The sequence below is a fragment of the Aulonocara stuartgranti genome (assembly GCF_965226115.1).
Source record: "Aulonocara stuartgranti genome assembly, chromosome: 1".
NCBI classification, from domain to species: Eukaryota; Metazoa; Chordata; class Actinopteri; order Cichliformes; family Cichlidae; genus Aulonocara; species Aulonocara stuartgranti.
In genome coordinates this window covers 24173080-24189311 of record NC_138939.1, presented here as the reverse complement: position 1 = coordinate 24189311, position 16232 = coordinate 24173080, and the positions used below count along the sequence as shown (strand labels likewise).

General features: G+C 40.9%; 1 protein-coding gene across 3 annotated transcripts; it reads right to left on the bottom strand.

Annotated features, from left to right (window-relative positions):
* Nucleotides 1-357: 357 nt before the first annotated feature.
* Nucleotides 358-2863, bottom strand: LOC309701436 (uncharacterized protein). Of its 3 annotated transcripts, XM_082525623.1 has the most exons (3): nt 2333-2863; nt 597-773; nt 358-511 (listed from the first exon to the last, which is right to left on the bottom strand). In XM_082525623.1, the coding sequence occupies exons 1-3, from the start codon at nt 2744-2746 to the stop codon at nt 509-511; spliced, it is 594 nt and encodes a 197-aa protein (XP_082381749.1). In that variant the 5' UTR covers nt 2747-2863; the 3' UTR covers nt 358-508. The 3 variants fall into 3 exon arrangements, 2 of the variants coding, with proteins under 2 accessions (XP_082381749.1, XP_082381748.1); XR_014274987.1 differs by lacking the exon at nt 2333-2863 and adding an exon at nt 864-1163 and having other exon boundaries at nt 358-773; XM_082525622.1 differs by having other exon boundaries at nt 358-773.
* Nucleotides 2864-16232: the final 13369 nt, after the last annotated feature.

The window sequence follows — 16232 nt, the reverse complement described above, 5'->3', positions numbered from 1 at the left end:
CCTGAAAATATGTCAAATGTTTATTTTGTGACCGAGAAAGAATAATAAGAATAATATTAAAACTAACTAGCAGGCGCCATTGTTGGAAACTGAGCAGGGCCGCGCTATGACTTCTGGGATATGTTGGACCACGAAGTACACACCCGACCCATCTTTCAAATCTGGGGAAATGAAGGGCACATTTTGATAGTCGACGTAATCATGACTAGTCGACTAATTGTGGCAGCCCTACTAAATAATAAATGGACTAGTTTTTGTATGTGTTACGGCCGAGACCGTTTTGGACGAGTGACAGGACTCAAACGCAGGACGCCGAACAGCTCGTAAGTAGATTTTAAAAATAATGTTTAATGTTTCCAAAAATATTCATAAACAAAAAGGTGAGAGTGGACAAGTACGACGTTCCACCACTGAAACTAAGTAATGATCTGGTCCGGGTCAGAGAGGACAGCTATTCCGGGGATTGGACTGGAAAGCAAGTCACATTCGATCCAGGAAAAGGTCGGGGTCACTGTAACAGAGTGCAGATGTTCAGATACGGATAAGGAGACATATGAATATGTTGCTGGTTCAGAATCCTTCTTCGTACTGCGTACTTGCCAAAGGAGGTCGAAGATGACGTAGAGGGGTGAGTAGTCCGGGTGTGAAATCCAAAAAACTCCTGGCGTGGAGGCAGAGAGGCAGGTAGGTAATTCGGGTATAGCCTGTGGGACTGCCAGATGGTCCAGCATCCAAATAGGTGCTCTTCGACAGGGGTTGACAGTTGGGTGTAACTGAGAGAGAGGCGCACAAAAAACAAACATACAGTGAGGCAAGGTGATTCACAAAATAAATAGGGTATGATGGTGGTGGCCTGCACTGACTGATGTTAGCAGAGAATCTGGCGAAGAGAGATTGAGTACGCTGGCCTTAAGAGTCCCCGGCTAAATTACCCACAGGTGTAAGCGATCAGCAAAAACACTGAGGCCCCTCCCCGGGGTGGAGACGCCGGCTCGGAGGGAGACACACTGGCACACACCCGGACCATGACAGTACCCCCCCCTCAAGGGACGCCACCTGGCGGCCGACCAGCACCCGCCCCACGACGTGACCTAAGAAAATCAGAAACCATCACAGAGTCAAGCATCAAAGAACGAGGAACCCAAGAACGCTCCTCCGGCCCATAACCCTCCCAGTCCACCAAAAACTGCAGCCCCCTACCCCGCCGCCGCACACCCAGAATGCGCCGGACAGAGAATGCAGGGTGCCCGTCAATGAGCCGGGCGGGAGGTGGGGGCACCGGAGGCGGGCACAGACGACTAGACACCACCGGCTTCACCTGAGAAACGTGAAAGACCGGGTGAATCCGCAAGGCAGCAGGCAAACGGAGCTTGACAGCCGTGGGGCTGAGGACCCTGTCCACAGAATAGGGGCCGATGTAACGAGGAGACAACTTGCGGGAGGATGCCCTGAGAGGGATGTCCTTCGCGGCGAGCCACACCTTCTGTCCCGGTGAATAAACGGGCGCAGGAGACCGGCGACGGTCGGCACAGCAACGTTGGCGAGCCACAGCACGCAACAGCGCCTCCCGCGTACGAGACCAGACTCGACGGCAGCGCTGCAGATGATGCTGGACCGAGGGGACAGCAAGATCAGCCTCCTCCTCCGGAAACAGGGGCGGCTGATAACCCAAAGAGGCCTCGAATGGTGACAACCCAGTAGCAGACGAAACCAAGGAGTTGTGGGCATATTCCACCCACGGCAGATATGAGGCCCAAGTCGCAGGGTTATGACAGGTCACACAGCGGAGCGCGGCCTCAAGCTCCTGATTTAAACGTTCCGTCTGGCCGTTCGTCTGAGGATGGTAACCAGAGCTCAGACAAGGCCTGGCCCCCAAAGCAGCGCAAAAAGAACCCCAAACTTGAGACGAGAACTGCGGACCCCTGTCCGAAACTATCTCCACAGGAATGCCATGAAGCCGAAAAACATGGTCCAACAACAACGTAGACGTCTCAGCCGCAGTGGGCAACTTCTCCAATGCCACGAAATGGGCAGCCTTAGAAAACCGATCCACGACCGAGAGGATAGTGGTCTTCCCAGCCGAAACCGGAAGTCCCGTAACAAAATCCAGGGCGATGTGGGACCAAGGGCGATGAGGCGTAGACAACGGCTGCAACAGCCCAGCAGGACGGTGAGTACGCGACTTACACCTGGCACACACCGGGCACGCAGCCACATATTCACGAACATCTTTGTCCAGAGTGGCCCACCAAAAATGTCTCTTAACTAAAGAAGCCGTCCTGCCCCTGCCCGGGTGACACGCAAACCTCGAAGCATGCACCCATTCCAGTACCTTGGAGCGAGCAGCCGCGGGGACAAAACGCCGGTTGGTCGGTCCCGTGCCCGGATCCGGTTCCGTCCGGAGGCCCCGGTTGATGGCGTCCTCCACCTCCCAGGTAACAGCTCCCACCGTACAGCCGGCCGGAAGAATGGTGGAAAACTCCGCCGGATCCGTGTCAGAGCCAAACTGCCGAGAGAGGGCATCCGGTTTGGTGTTGCTGGAACCCGGGCGATAGGAAATGGAAAAGTTAAAACGTGCGAAAAACAGCGACCAACGAGCTTGACGTGCATTCAACCTCTTCGCACCGCGTAGGTACGTCAAGTTCTTATGATCCGTCCACACTAGGAACCCGCAGCCTCTGCGCAGAACTACCCTCAGAAATGGGATGCGCAAACGTTTTCTGGAATTCCCCCAAAAACACCTCATAAGAACAAGTAACCAAAGGATTCTTCGATAGATACGCCTCCGCCCACTTAAGCGCACGATTACGCAGTTTACCCACCAAATAAGATATCTTATTAGAATCTGCAACAAATGTGCGTGGAGAACGACCGAAAACTAGGTCGACCTGAAGCAAAAAACCGCTACAACTCCCTGGATCCCCTGAAAATGGTTCGGGCTCCGGGGACGTAGCATCACGAAAAGCTGATGTAGGTGGAGATGCATAAACAAAAAGGTGAGAGTGGACAAGTACGACGTTCCACCACTGAAACTAAGTAATGATCTGGTCCGGGTCAGAGAGGACAGCTATTCCGGGGATTGGACTGGAAAGCAAGTCACATTCGATCCAGGAAAAGGTCGGGGTCACTGTAACAGAGTGCAGATGTTCAGATACGGATAAGGAGACATATGAATATGTTGCTGGTTCAGAATCCTTCTTCGTACTGCGTACTTGCCAAAGGAGGTCGAAGATGACGTAGAGGGGTGAGTAGTCCGGGTGTGAAATCCAAAAAACTCCTGGCGTGGAGGCAGAGAGGCAGGTAGGTAATTCGGGTATAGCCTGTGGGACTGCCAGATGGTCCAGCATCCAAATAGGTGCTCTTCGACAGGGGTTGACAGTTGGGTGTAACTGAGAGAGAGGCGCACAAAAAACAAACATACAGTGAGGCAAGGTGATTCACAAAATAAATAGGGTATGATGGTGGTGGCCTGCACTGACTGATGTTAGCAGAGAATCTGGCGAAGAGAGATTGAGTACGCTGGCCTTAAGAGTCCCCGGCTAAATTACCCACAGGTGTAAGCGATCAGCAAAAACACTGAGGCCCCTCCCCGGGGTGGAGACGCCGGCTCGGAGGGAGACACACTGGCACACACCCGGACCATGACAGTATGGTGCTTTTCTATTCTATCTAAGCACTCAAAGCAACTCTACATGTATTAGGTATATATGCTGTCCAGTAGTTTTATGCTGTTTGCTGTTGCCCTTCAGAGGATAGGTGTAAATATCACCTTTGCATTTGGATTGTACCAACTGGGCTAGGTTTGGCTGTTTTGTTTTGGGGGTTGTTTTTTGTGGGTTTTTGTGGGTTTTTGTCAGGCAGCTCTGCTTTTTTCTGCGAGAGCTCTCTGTCTCACCACCTTCAATGCGCCAATAGATGTGTCACAATGAAATGAAGGCAGGTGCTGCATTTTTGCCTTTCTTCTCACTTAGCGATGCTGTCTGTGTGGCCAGAGGTATCATTCAGTTTGCACTTGGGAAAAAGAAAGGTATTTTTATTGGTTGGCTTTTTAAATGCATACATTAAACAGAACAAAATGTTATATATGTGACACATAACATTTTACATGTTAAATACACAGCTTGTAAAAATGCCTAAGAGCTGCAAATAATGCTGTAGTCCCACATAGGAGCAAGTGGCCAATTTCAATGTGTCTGTGTTACATTACTATATTTCACAAAGCACAAACCTCTGTGCAGAACAATACTAATTACCAACACTCATGGTCAGTCAGGTCTACAAAGCCTGTGATCATGCGGCTGGGACACCTACAATTAACTGGAAATTGGTGTGCAGAATATAATGGACAAAGAAGGAAAAATGTACTACAGTATAAACCACAAAGACTCTTTCGAGTGTTGGTTTAGTGGTACAGATGAACCAAAGTATTGAAATAGTATGTGTGTTGTGCAAACGATTCATCTTTTATTAAGTGCTGTGCTGTCCACTGTGTTTTAGTCTGTTAGACAGCTACGAATGTGCGTGACTTTTTATGAACAATATTTTGTGCACTGTATTACTGACTGAGCATCTCGCATGAATCATTAGCCTCTGAATCTAAAAGATGAACTCTTGTAGCTGAAACAGTAAAATAACTATTGACTTATATTTAACTAAACCCAGACCAAAGGTGCTGACGCATCTTCGTGCCTCCTCTGCTCTTCTTCCCAGGTCCTCTATTATCATATTGAATTTGCATCAATTCCTTGCTGTCCCAGAGCAGGAGCAGCACCTTTATCACCATTCCAGACATGTTCTCTCTCAAGCAAATCCTTGCATTAATCTCTGCCCACTAACTCAGAGATGTCACCACTCTCTGTCTTTGTATATGGACTTCAGTACAACCACATGAATATTTACTGTACATGCCAACTAGTAAGCATGAATGATACGACTTCTAAACAGTAATGATAAAACAAAAGCAGTAGTGCAGGTCCTCTTCATCGTGTATTTATTTTGTTTTCAGGCTGATAAATTGCTGCATTGGAATCGGCTTGTTTTGTTGGGTACGTTGTTTAATGTCGTTTTTGACCATTAATTATATCATAATATATTGTCGTGGCGTATAATAATTATTTGCACTGCTTAACTGCACATATATTTGCTCCAATGTTTTTAAAAAATGAAAGCTTGTCAAAAATGTCAAATGTTTATCTTGATAATGTGCACGAAAGTGCAGCCTAAATATTTCACATGAAACATGCTGGAAAAAAAACCCCACATCAACATTACTACTACGACTAAGCAGTATTTGGGCCTGAGTGGAGTAACTCAGATTTACAGGGTTACAACAGTGTGCATTATATTGCTGTGGTAACTCATGCTTCACACTTTTCTTCCACAGAGCAGGTTATCTTTGAGATAACACATACATACAAAACCACCACATACTGTGACCAATTCTCTGGAAAATACTGGCATTATTCCTGGAAGATCCATCAGACCTCACTGCACAGATAGCAAGAGGGTATCTGTGTTTTTAAAGATTCTCTGAACCCTTTCATGCCAGCTGCAAGCAAATTTAAAGCCTACTGTATGGCAGTATAATTCTGAGAACAGCAAATCCTGCACTTCACTGGACTTGACATGAAATCTATCAGCATATTTAACCATTTCAATTCTGATTTTTAAGTATTCTTACTCAGTCTCAGAGAGCAACTCCAGGGTTATAATTGGACAAAACGTGTGCCACAAACAAATGGAATAGATCTCAGCAACACGTTAATTTGTCTGTAATTATAGTCAGATGGTGTCATTTAACTTCCACAGTCCACATTATCCTTTTCCCACCTGTCCTTGGTGGCTTTAAACAGCTACACAAAAAGTACTTTGAAGAATAACCTCACTTATTAATACAGCACATTTTGTAATAAGACTACATACACTACTGTGTGTTTGATAAAAACTCATACACTTCTGCTTTGGCTGAAATTACTGTAGTGAAAAAAATTTCAAAATAATGTTCTTTCAGTTCAATTAAATTTTATTTATATAGCACTGAGTCACAACAGTTGTCTCAATGTGCTTTATATTGTGAGATAGAACAAAGTAAAACTGAGAAAACCCCAAGAATCAGTTATTAACTGTAAAATTATGAAAACATTGAAGATCTAAATAATCAAAAGAGAATCAGAGAATCTTGAGAAATCTCTGTGTTCAAGGGACAAAGCCAAAAGTCAATATTGGATATCTCAAGTTCTTCCGGTACTGAGGTAGCACTGCATTAAAAACAGGCACGATCGTCTCTTGGAAACCACTGCACAGACTCAGGGACACTTCCAGAAGCTCCGTCATCAAAGAAAGAAGCCAAATGTGAGCACGATCTAGAAATACCGCTGTCTTTTCTATTCGAAAGCTCATTTAAAATGGACTGAAGCAAAGTGGAACACTGTTCTGTAGACAGACAAACTGAAATTTGAAATTCCTTTTGGTGCATCCACTGTACTGAAGTGCTAAAGTTCAAAAGCCTACGTCTTACATATTTCAGAAAGACAATGCTAAACCACATACAGCATCTGTTACAATAGCATTGCTTCATAGTAGAAGAGTCTGGTGCTCCTCAATTCCTAAACTTTTCTTGTTCAAAGAAAAGGGGATGCTGCACACTGGTAAACACGGCTCTGTCACACTTTCTTTTTGAGATGTCTTGCTGCCATTAAATTTAAAAATACGTGTTCACTGACTTGTGTGATTTGCAAATCATTGCCTTCAGCTTTTAAAAACAGTTTGATTAAGGTGTGCATCAATTGTTTGTGTGTCTTTTAAAATAGGTTTCACAAGTACTGTTGATGCACGCCAAGGTAACTAGCATTTTACCATTTTCCTATGTTGATGGGTGAACTTGACGTTTAATTAACTAAATTTCACTGTTACGAAGTTTCAATCCTGTGTTAAGTGTTACACTATGGGCTACTGCAGCAGGTGTCTTTTAGTACTAATAATAACTTCAAAATTAGAACCTTAGTTATACAAAATGAATTGATATTATGTTGTGTTGTTATTCAGTTAAGTTGAAGATAAACACTTATATCGCTGATGTTTTATGATCACAATCACTGATTAAATTAAAAGGTTATGACTGTTTTAAAAAAGGTGGAATATACTAGAACGTCTGCACCAATAATAGTGCTTTAGTAAATAACTCAATGTATTTATTTACTAATGTGTTAAAGTAGTATTTTTATTTTGAGAGTTTTTATTTTAAATAAATTATGACCACTGAGGATTAGTATTTCTTGATTTATTACAATAACAATCCCTGCTTTATACAGTTTGGGGTTTTTAGATTCCCGGAAATCCATGAATTGGTGCATACCATAATTTAATCACCATATGAACAAATGTGCTTCTAAATAAGTATTTACGCAGACTTTTTAAATGATACCATGACCCACGAATAGCTCCTAAATAACTCATTTGCACCTTGTTTAATATTTTATTTAGAAACAGTTATGCCATCATTTAGAAAGAAGAAAAATATTGTTAATAAACATGTTATATATGAAATTATAAATGAAGAATAAACTATTCTGTGCTTATAAATTAGATATTAACATGTACTAATACTGTGTGTGCCGTTATTTTTTATGTTTCTTGGCTGTGACGGTGAAAGTGTGCAGGGAGAGGGTGTAGTGTCTGAACTGGAATTCAGCCAGTGAGTTATTAACCAGCTTGTAATGGGACCACTTAGTGAGAATGCCGATGTTAGGGTAAGAAAACTAAGGAAAAAATAACCTGAACTTACTTTGTAGACAAGGCACTATAGGGCTCTTGTTGCTGATCAGAACTAATTGTATGTATCTTATCACAAATCCACATTGTAGTAACCACATTTGGGAAAAGATTTGGTTGAGTCAAGACCTTTTTCACAAAGGTCTCATTACGGGAAACAAAGATGCACTTAAGGATGACTCATTTCTAACAGTAGTTCCAATAAACAATGGCAAAAGCTAGGCCTCCCGTAAGTGAGCTGCAGTTAATACATCTGTGCTTTTCTTGCTCTAACATGTATTAATGTCTGCTGCAAATCATCTATTGCTTCCCAGTGATGACAGCTTCAAGCAAAAAATATTCTTTAAAAGCATACATGATGTGCCATTCACAATTCCTGTGTCCGCCGACTTATAATTGTAAGTAAAATGTATAACGTGCCATTTCTTAAAGCTGGATTATAAAGGCATTTATTAAAAAAAAAAAAAACCTCTATGTTCTGTCGAGTCATATTTAATTTTTTATATCAATATTTTAAAAAAATATAAATTTGATCCTTGTTTGTTTTTTGTTTATTATCTTTACAACTTTTAATTTTGCTTATTAGTTATGTAAGCTTGTGGGGATAGGTTAATTGATTAATCCAAATTGTCACTAGGTGTGAATGTGAGTGTGAATGGTTGTCTGTCCCTGTGTGTTGGCCCTGTGACAGACTGGCGACCTGTCCAGGGTGTACCCTGCCTTTCGCCCTATGACAGCTGGGATAGGCTCCAGCGCCCCCCGCGACCCTGAAAAGGATAAGCGGAAGCGAATGGATGGATGGATGGAGTTATGTAAGATAGAGTGGTAATTAAATGTGGGTGTATCGTATCTTTATTACAGGCATGAGGGTATTGTACTTGAAAAATGCAGATAAAGATTCAGAGGAAAAACATGAGTCATAACATGACAAATCCATACAAGGCCATTATCAAATGATGGTTGAACTGCATAGCAAATTGATGAAATGTTATAATTACAGGTGGCTGATGAATTTCAATACAGCACACTGCTGGACACATTCATCAAATAAAGTATGCTTATTCCACATCAGACATGCACATATATTATCAGTTACCAACAATGCAAACAAACTCAGACTAATTAATAGCAGCCATCACTAAAGTCAGCTGAAACTTTTTCGTGTGACCATGATGAATATAAACAGTAACAACTACCAGGCTGGTCAGCAATCACCCCAAACAAAACAGTTTCAATACACATATAGAGTGACAATCAATAAATCACCACAGCATATTTACAGCAACAATACAGTCAACATTGTAATAATCAATAAAAGCTTACTTTGTGCTGTTGCCCCTTCACTGCCACATCACAGGGATCCAGGGTAGTACTGCAACTTTTCGATTGCATCTTACTTCCTCTTTTGCTTCTTCTTCTAATGCTTTTCTAAAGCTCATTCCTCTGTCTGACTGGAAAGGTGCACCACCCAACTGAAATTGATAACCAAGAGAAGTTAGTATATCCATTTTTTCCTCCTCTCCAAGTATATTTAGCTAGTTGGTGCTAAAGGCTATATTTTAGCTATTGGCAAATTGCATAGTTGTTTCTGACTGGCAGTGGCGAAGGGGTTAAATTGTAGTTTTTGGTCGTCTTGTGTCTTTTGTGTTATGTGTTCCCATCATCATGTTTAGTATTAGTCTTATTCCTCTGTTAATTTTTTAAAGGTTACTTCCTGTTTTATTTTGAAAGTTCGTTTTCTCATATGTCTTTTGTCCCCCCCCCCCCCCCCAGTCGTTAGTTTGACTTGCTTTTCATTGTTTCCACCTGTGTGTCAACCCCAGTCACTCTAGAGCACACAGAACATACAGATACCTTAGTCCTTCCCTTTGACCTGTTTGGATTGTCTCCCTTCCCGTGTTGCCAGTACTTCCAACTTACTATGCTCTTCCTATTTGTGTTACTTTTTTTTTTTTATTCTTGTTCATTACTTGTTTTTGTGGTTTGCGTGTTGCTCCATTTCTGTCTATCTTCCTAACATGACATGACACAGGAGCTTAGACTGGTGATCCTATGCAATATTGGTATTTCCACTATTTGCACTAATTTTATTTCCACTAATTTTATTTGAAATTTTAATTAAACTGAGTTGAAAATCAGTTTAATTAACATTTTTGTAGAATAACTAGATACTCACCCACCCTTTAATAATTTTGACTCTTGAAGAGGGACCTACAGCAATTTCCCTTTAAAAAAATGTTTATGTTGATGACACTCGGCTGCAGAATGTAACATCTTGATGCACAAGCTACTTATTTTCCTTACATTAAAGGACACTATACTTCAAAACCACTTTAGAGGCAAGCAGTAAGACAAAATAAGATCAATCCTGCCTTTTCCCTCAAATGCCCATGATACAGCCACTCTTTGGTTCTTTTGAGCTGCAGCACAGCCGGAGACTCAGAAGTTACATTAAAATGCAATGATAATTGGAAAATCTCCCAGGTGACTGGCACTGCAGAGGAAGCACTCTCAGTGTTATCCCAGCCCACATCCTGTTGTGATAGTGTTTCAGACCTTGGCAGAGACAACATAGACCAGACAGTAGGGAAGAGAGGGCAGAGGAGGTGAAGAAGCCAGACTGTATTATGGCTAAACCTTGATGTTAAGGAATCATTAAAGCTTGTAATCGTGGATATATTTAAATATTTTATGATTTAATCCACTAAATAAGAGCAAGTGGAAGTCCTCAGTCACCAAAACTTCCAGATCACTGTTTTAAACCTGCTTTACTCATCTGGAAATCATTAATATGTTATTTGTAAAATGAGAAGGTAAGTAGTTGTTAACAGCCATTCTTGTGTCTATAAATTGTCACCTTTTTAAGTATTTCTTGTAATCTTTATGGTCATAGTACTAAACTACCAAAAGAAAAGGTTATAACATTTTAACTTTAATGCTTGCAGTCTTATACAATAGAATGTTTTATGTTTTTAAGCAGGAAAAGAAGGTAAAAGGTTGGTAAGGTGGCTAGGTGTGATAACACCTGAATATACTGAACCAGTCTTCTTCCATTTGCTGAAAAAGAAATGTATAGAAATTAATTTGTGGAGGCAATATCAAATGAAAAAAAAACGTTAAATTAATTAATGCATTTTTTAAAATTCCAGTATGCATAAATATCTGGATAAAATATGTAAACAATCACCACACTTGTAAGGGGAAACTTCTTCCTCTCTCTGCCTTTTTATGCAGTTCACAGAAGAGCACTCTTGGCAAACCCTCCAGCTAATGATCTCAGATTTAAGTGCAGGACCCTAATGATTCACTAATGCAGTCTATACTCCAAGTATAACATTACTACTGTAAAGCTCTCACTCTTTGTGTAAAAAAGCCAATATATAGTACATTAGTTATGAAGACAGACATATCAGGTTGATGCCACCAGTTTCCACCATGAGCAGTGTGTGAGAGTAACAGTTTGATTGTCGGAGACGGAGGAGGAGGTATGATGAATTTAGATGAAGTTCCTGATAAAAAGTGTCTGAGCAACAAAGAGAGGGAGCTACACATAGAGAGAAGCATTTTCCATTGGTGTGATATATTTTTTACCAATATTAAACTTTAAAAAAATATATAATTAAGATGACACACCTTAATAAATTCATTACATTTCATTAATGATCAGATAATTATGTTTAAAAAAACCCCACTATGTATAAACATATTGCGTAAAACAGTTATCCATTAGAAATTCAGCTGAGATGCTTTAAAAAAACAGCATGAGGTAATATAAATAATAAATAAAGTAATAAATAGAAAGAAGGAGAATATTTTATTGGTACAAAATTTCCTTGGTTTTCTCTTCAGTTCCTGTAAAATAAAAAAATAATGGAGGACATATTAGCTGTTGACTTCGCAGCTTCTGACAACCGTAATGATGGCGGGTATAATTGAAAATTGAGTATTCTGAGCAGCATCACATTACTCTTAACCTCACTCTGGACTGAACCCAGGGGAACACATAAATGGAAAATATGGGAAATAACTGCATCATGTGGAGGCAAATCAGACTGTCGTCATTGTCCATTTCACTCTCCCTTTCCCCGTCCCCTTCATCCACCCTAAACCACCCCCTCCAGTTGAGCCATGCAGATGCAGAGTTACAGCAACACCCAGTGGCAGCCCAGTGCAACAGATTAGTTCATCGGCTATGATAAGTTGATGCATTCATATGGACCCATAACATAAGTAAAATGTAATGCATTACTTTTGCAGTACTTTTTCTTTCTTTTTTATATTTAGCTGTTCATGCATCAATAAATTCAGGACACATTTGTAAAAAGGACTCAAAGACAGAGAGCAGAAGCATTAAAGGTATTGTACTTATAAAATCTGAAACCAAACAATTGAACGGTAAATCATTTTTTCACTCCCCAAAAAACAATTATGCTAATTATGTGTACATTATTTATTTAGCTTAATGTCTTGACTCCTTATTACATCATAAGCTCCTGGATCGTTTTACAGTGATTTCAGTATAGTGATTACTCAAACTACTAATTGTAGTTTACTAGGCATTACATCTTTACATTCAGTTCAGTTTATTTATACAGGGCCAAAACACATCAACGGTCTTCTCAAAGTGCTTTATACTGGAAGGTAAAGATCTACTACCTTTGAGAGAAAACCCCAACAAGTAGATGATTTCCTATGAGCAGGTACTTGGCAACAGTGGGAGGGAAAAACTCCCGTGTAACAGGAAGATAGCTCTCCCAGAGGCAGGCTCAGAGAGGGTCAGCCATCAAACACAACAAGTTAGGAGGTGAGGGGAAAGTAAAAGAAAAAAAGGCACAAAACACACACTATTGCAGAGAGAAGACACAATTTCATGACATTAAGTAGTGGTCTCTAAACACCTGGGGAGTGAAAAGGGTGAGTGGAAAAGAAATGCTCAGTGCATCATGGGAAATCCTCCAGGAGCCTGAGACTATAGCAGAACAACAGCAGCGAGGGTTCAGGGTCTGATGAAGAAGTAACTTTAAGCTTTATCTAAGATGGAAGGTTTTTCTTTCTGGTTCCAAAGGAGAGGGGGCTCAATTTGAGTCTTACCTGTGGTAAATTCAGTTGTTGGACATGATTTGGAAATGCACACATCTATCTATACAGGTCTAATAGTTTCTAGTACATGTTAGAGCACAAACCAAACCATGATGTCCAATAAATTGTCTGTAGGCATCCAAGACAGGATTGTGTTGAGGCACAGATCTGGGGAAGGACACACAGAAATGTTTGCAGCATTAAAGGTCCCAGTGAGCACAGCGACCTCCATAAAATGAAGAAGTTTGTAGCCACCAGCTCTGCTAAAGACAGAAGTGAACCTTTCAGAAGGACAACCATTTCTGCAGCACTTTACCAATCAGGCCGGTATGGTAGAGTGGCCAGGCAGAAGTCTGTAAAGCCCACCTGGAGTTTGCAAAAGAGACACATGAAGGACTTTCAGACCATGAGAAACAAAACTCTCTTGTCTGATGAAACAGTGATTGGTCTCTTTGGCCTGAATGCCAAGCATCATGTCTTGAGGAAACCAGGGACCACTCATCGCCTGGCCAATATCATCCCTACAGTGAAGCATGTTTGCAGCAGCATCATGCTGTGGGGATGTTTTTTGGCAGTAGAAACTGGAAGACTAGTCAGGATCGGGGTAAAGATGTGCGGCAATGTACAGAGACACTCTTGATGATAACCTGCTCCAGAGACCCTGGACTGGGCTAAGTACACCACAAAGATAACAAAGGAGTGCCTTTGAGACTACTGTGAATCTCCTTGAGCCACCCAGCCAGAGCTCAGACTTGAACCTTGTTGAACATCTCTGAAGAGATCTGAAAATGCTCATGCGCGATGCTTCCCATCCCGAGCTTGTACCATCATATCCAAAAAGGCTTGAGGCTGTAATTGTTGTAAAAAGTAAAGTACTGAACAAAGACTGTGAATATTTATGTACAGGTTACTTTTTTTTTTTTCAATATATTTGCAAGAATCTCAAGCAGAAATTTTTCACTTTGTAATTACGGGGTATTGTGTGTAGAAATTCGAGGTGAAAAATTAATATATTCAATTTTGGAACAAATCAAGGGTGTAGCATGCCATAATGTGGACCACGTGAAGCACTGTGAGTACTTTCTGGATGCTCTGTAAACATTCACTGAACATTCATCCAGCATATATTAGAACTAAAGAGATTAGCCTTTTGGGCTTTATTCTAATCTATTTATCGACCAGGTGTTCTTGAACAATCACAATAAACACACATCTTATCATTTTATATACACAATGTAAATGGATCATCAGAGGACCAGTGATGTTATTTACATCCTTGTAGTTGATGAGTATTTCGTACTTGGGCTTATAATCCTATTCCTTATCTAATCAGTGGATCAGTATGTGCAACAAACCCTCATGCCTGTAATAAAGATGAAGAGTCATTCTGCTTTTTCAAGTGTGCAGCACTTGTGAAAGGGGTTGTGTAGTACCATTGTTGTTTTTCATCTTGGATAGAGTACTTTATTCATGAAGAACATAAATCAGTGGCCAGCATCTGACATAAAGCCTCATCAGGGCAGGAATTTAACAACCTAGAGTAATTCAAGCTTCCATCAAGAACCACACAAAAGGTAAAAAAAAACCTTTGGTACATAAATACCACTCTGAATGTGCAGAAACAGAGGCAGCCTTTTCAGTCACCGCTGCTTCTAAGTTTCCTGTTGTTTTCAAAAATGAGTGGAAAATTGATGTCTGTGGCTGTATCCTTGAGTGAATTTCTAAAGATGGTCAGTGCACAGAATTTTTTAAGTGTGAAAATTCTTCTGTAAAATATCAGAACACTGAGAACAGCCTTACTTAATTCTCACAAAAGAGCGACAGAGGATTTATGTTTGAAGCCCAAAAACAAAGGTGGGGAAAAAAGATAATCCCTATTGTTCTATGTGCATATCAGGTGGTTCAGGAAATTATCTTTTAATTTCCCAGTTTAGGTAATAAATGGAAGGTGTGTGAAGATTATTGATTCACATAATGTTCTTTCTTCTTAATAGGCATCTCATTAAGTTTTCTACAGTGTCCTACACCTCTGCACCTCATTTTACTTTACAATTATGTGATTCCATCACAGTTTCCTATACAGTCCACCTCCTTAGGCATTTGGCAGAAAATTAGATTGGAGTAAGCACGTACTGTAATACAAGATGAGGCCAGTCCACCCTGTTCTCATTATGCTTTCAGATGTGCAAATAAAAAGGAAAAAAAAGAAAGAAAAACAATTTTCTATTCATAGACATAGCTGGTGAAGAGACCTGCCCTTGATGATACTGTCATGTTTTGCGTACGGCAGAGGGCTGGTGCTACAGAGACTGACAGAAAATAACTTTGACAAATGGAATTAAAGAAGAGAAGGAGATTATTTTTTATCTGTACCTAATGCAAATATATAATTTTGCACATTTGCTATTTAAATATAGCCATCCTCTGAAGTTAATAGATTACATGGCTTGCATTCTGCATACTGTGTGATCGAACGTGATGTCTGGATCAACTAGAAGTGAGAAAGCAAGCTCAATAAGTGCCACTGAATGTACTGCAGATGACAGTTTGTATTTGGTATGTAGCCATGTAGATGGCGCAGTAATGCAGTAGTTGCAAGAAGAGTCTGGTTTTTAAATATACTGTCTTCTCGGGGTCTTCCTGCATGAAGCTTGCATGTTCTCCCTCTGCCTGTGTGGATAACCTGTGGGTGCTCTGTTTCTTCTGCAGTCCAAAGACATGCACGCCCGGCTAATTTGTGATTCTAAATAGGTCGCTGATGTAAGTGTGAGCGGTTGTCTGCCTTTCCTTGTCATGAACTGTCCAACCTGTCCAGAGGCGTACTTCTCCTCACGCCCTATGAGAGACAGAATAAGCTCCAGCTCGAGCTCGAGGTTGGTAAGGATATGGATGGATGGATGTAGACATGGATGTAGTTACATCTGAGGGGTTAAATTATAGACTCTCAGTGGTGTCACTGACATGCAACTGAAATAAGGACCAATACAAAGTGAGAATTCAATGGGGTGCTTTTATACTTTAAACACAGTTCATTTCATTTTGATATCTTAGGCCAAGAGAGATATATATTCTCCATCAGAACTGCATTACTATGATCACACTGGGAAATGAATTCCACCTAGAAAGCTTGATATGTAAAAAAATAAGACATTATACTCTGCTGTATACGCTAAAAACGACCTTATTTAATGTATTTATCTATCTTTATCTACTTTTTGTTATTAATTAGGCTCTTCAGTATTTGAAATGTTAAAACCTCATCTCTTGGTGGTGCAGTGCAGCCGCTGGCCAGCAGGGGGATGAAGAGTCTACGCTCCCCTCCTCGGCTCATCTTTGGTTTCGCTTCAAACTTTGTCTGAAAGTTTTTTAGTGGGCGGAGACCT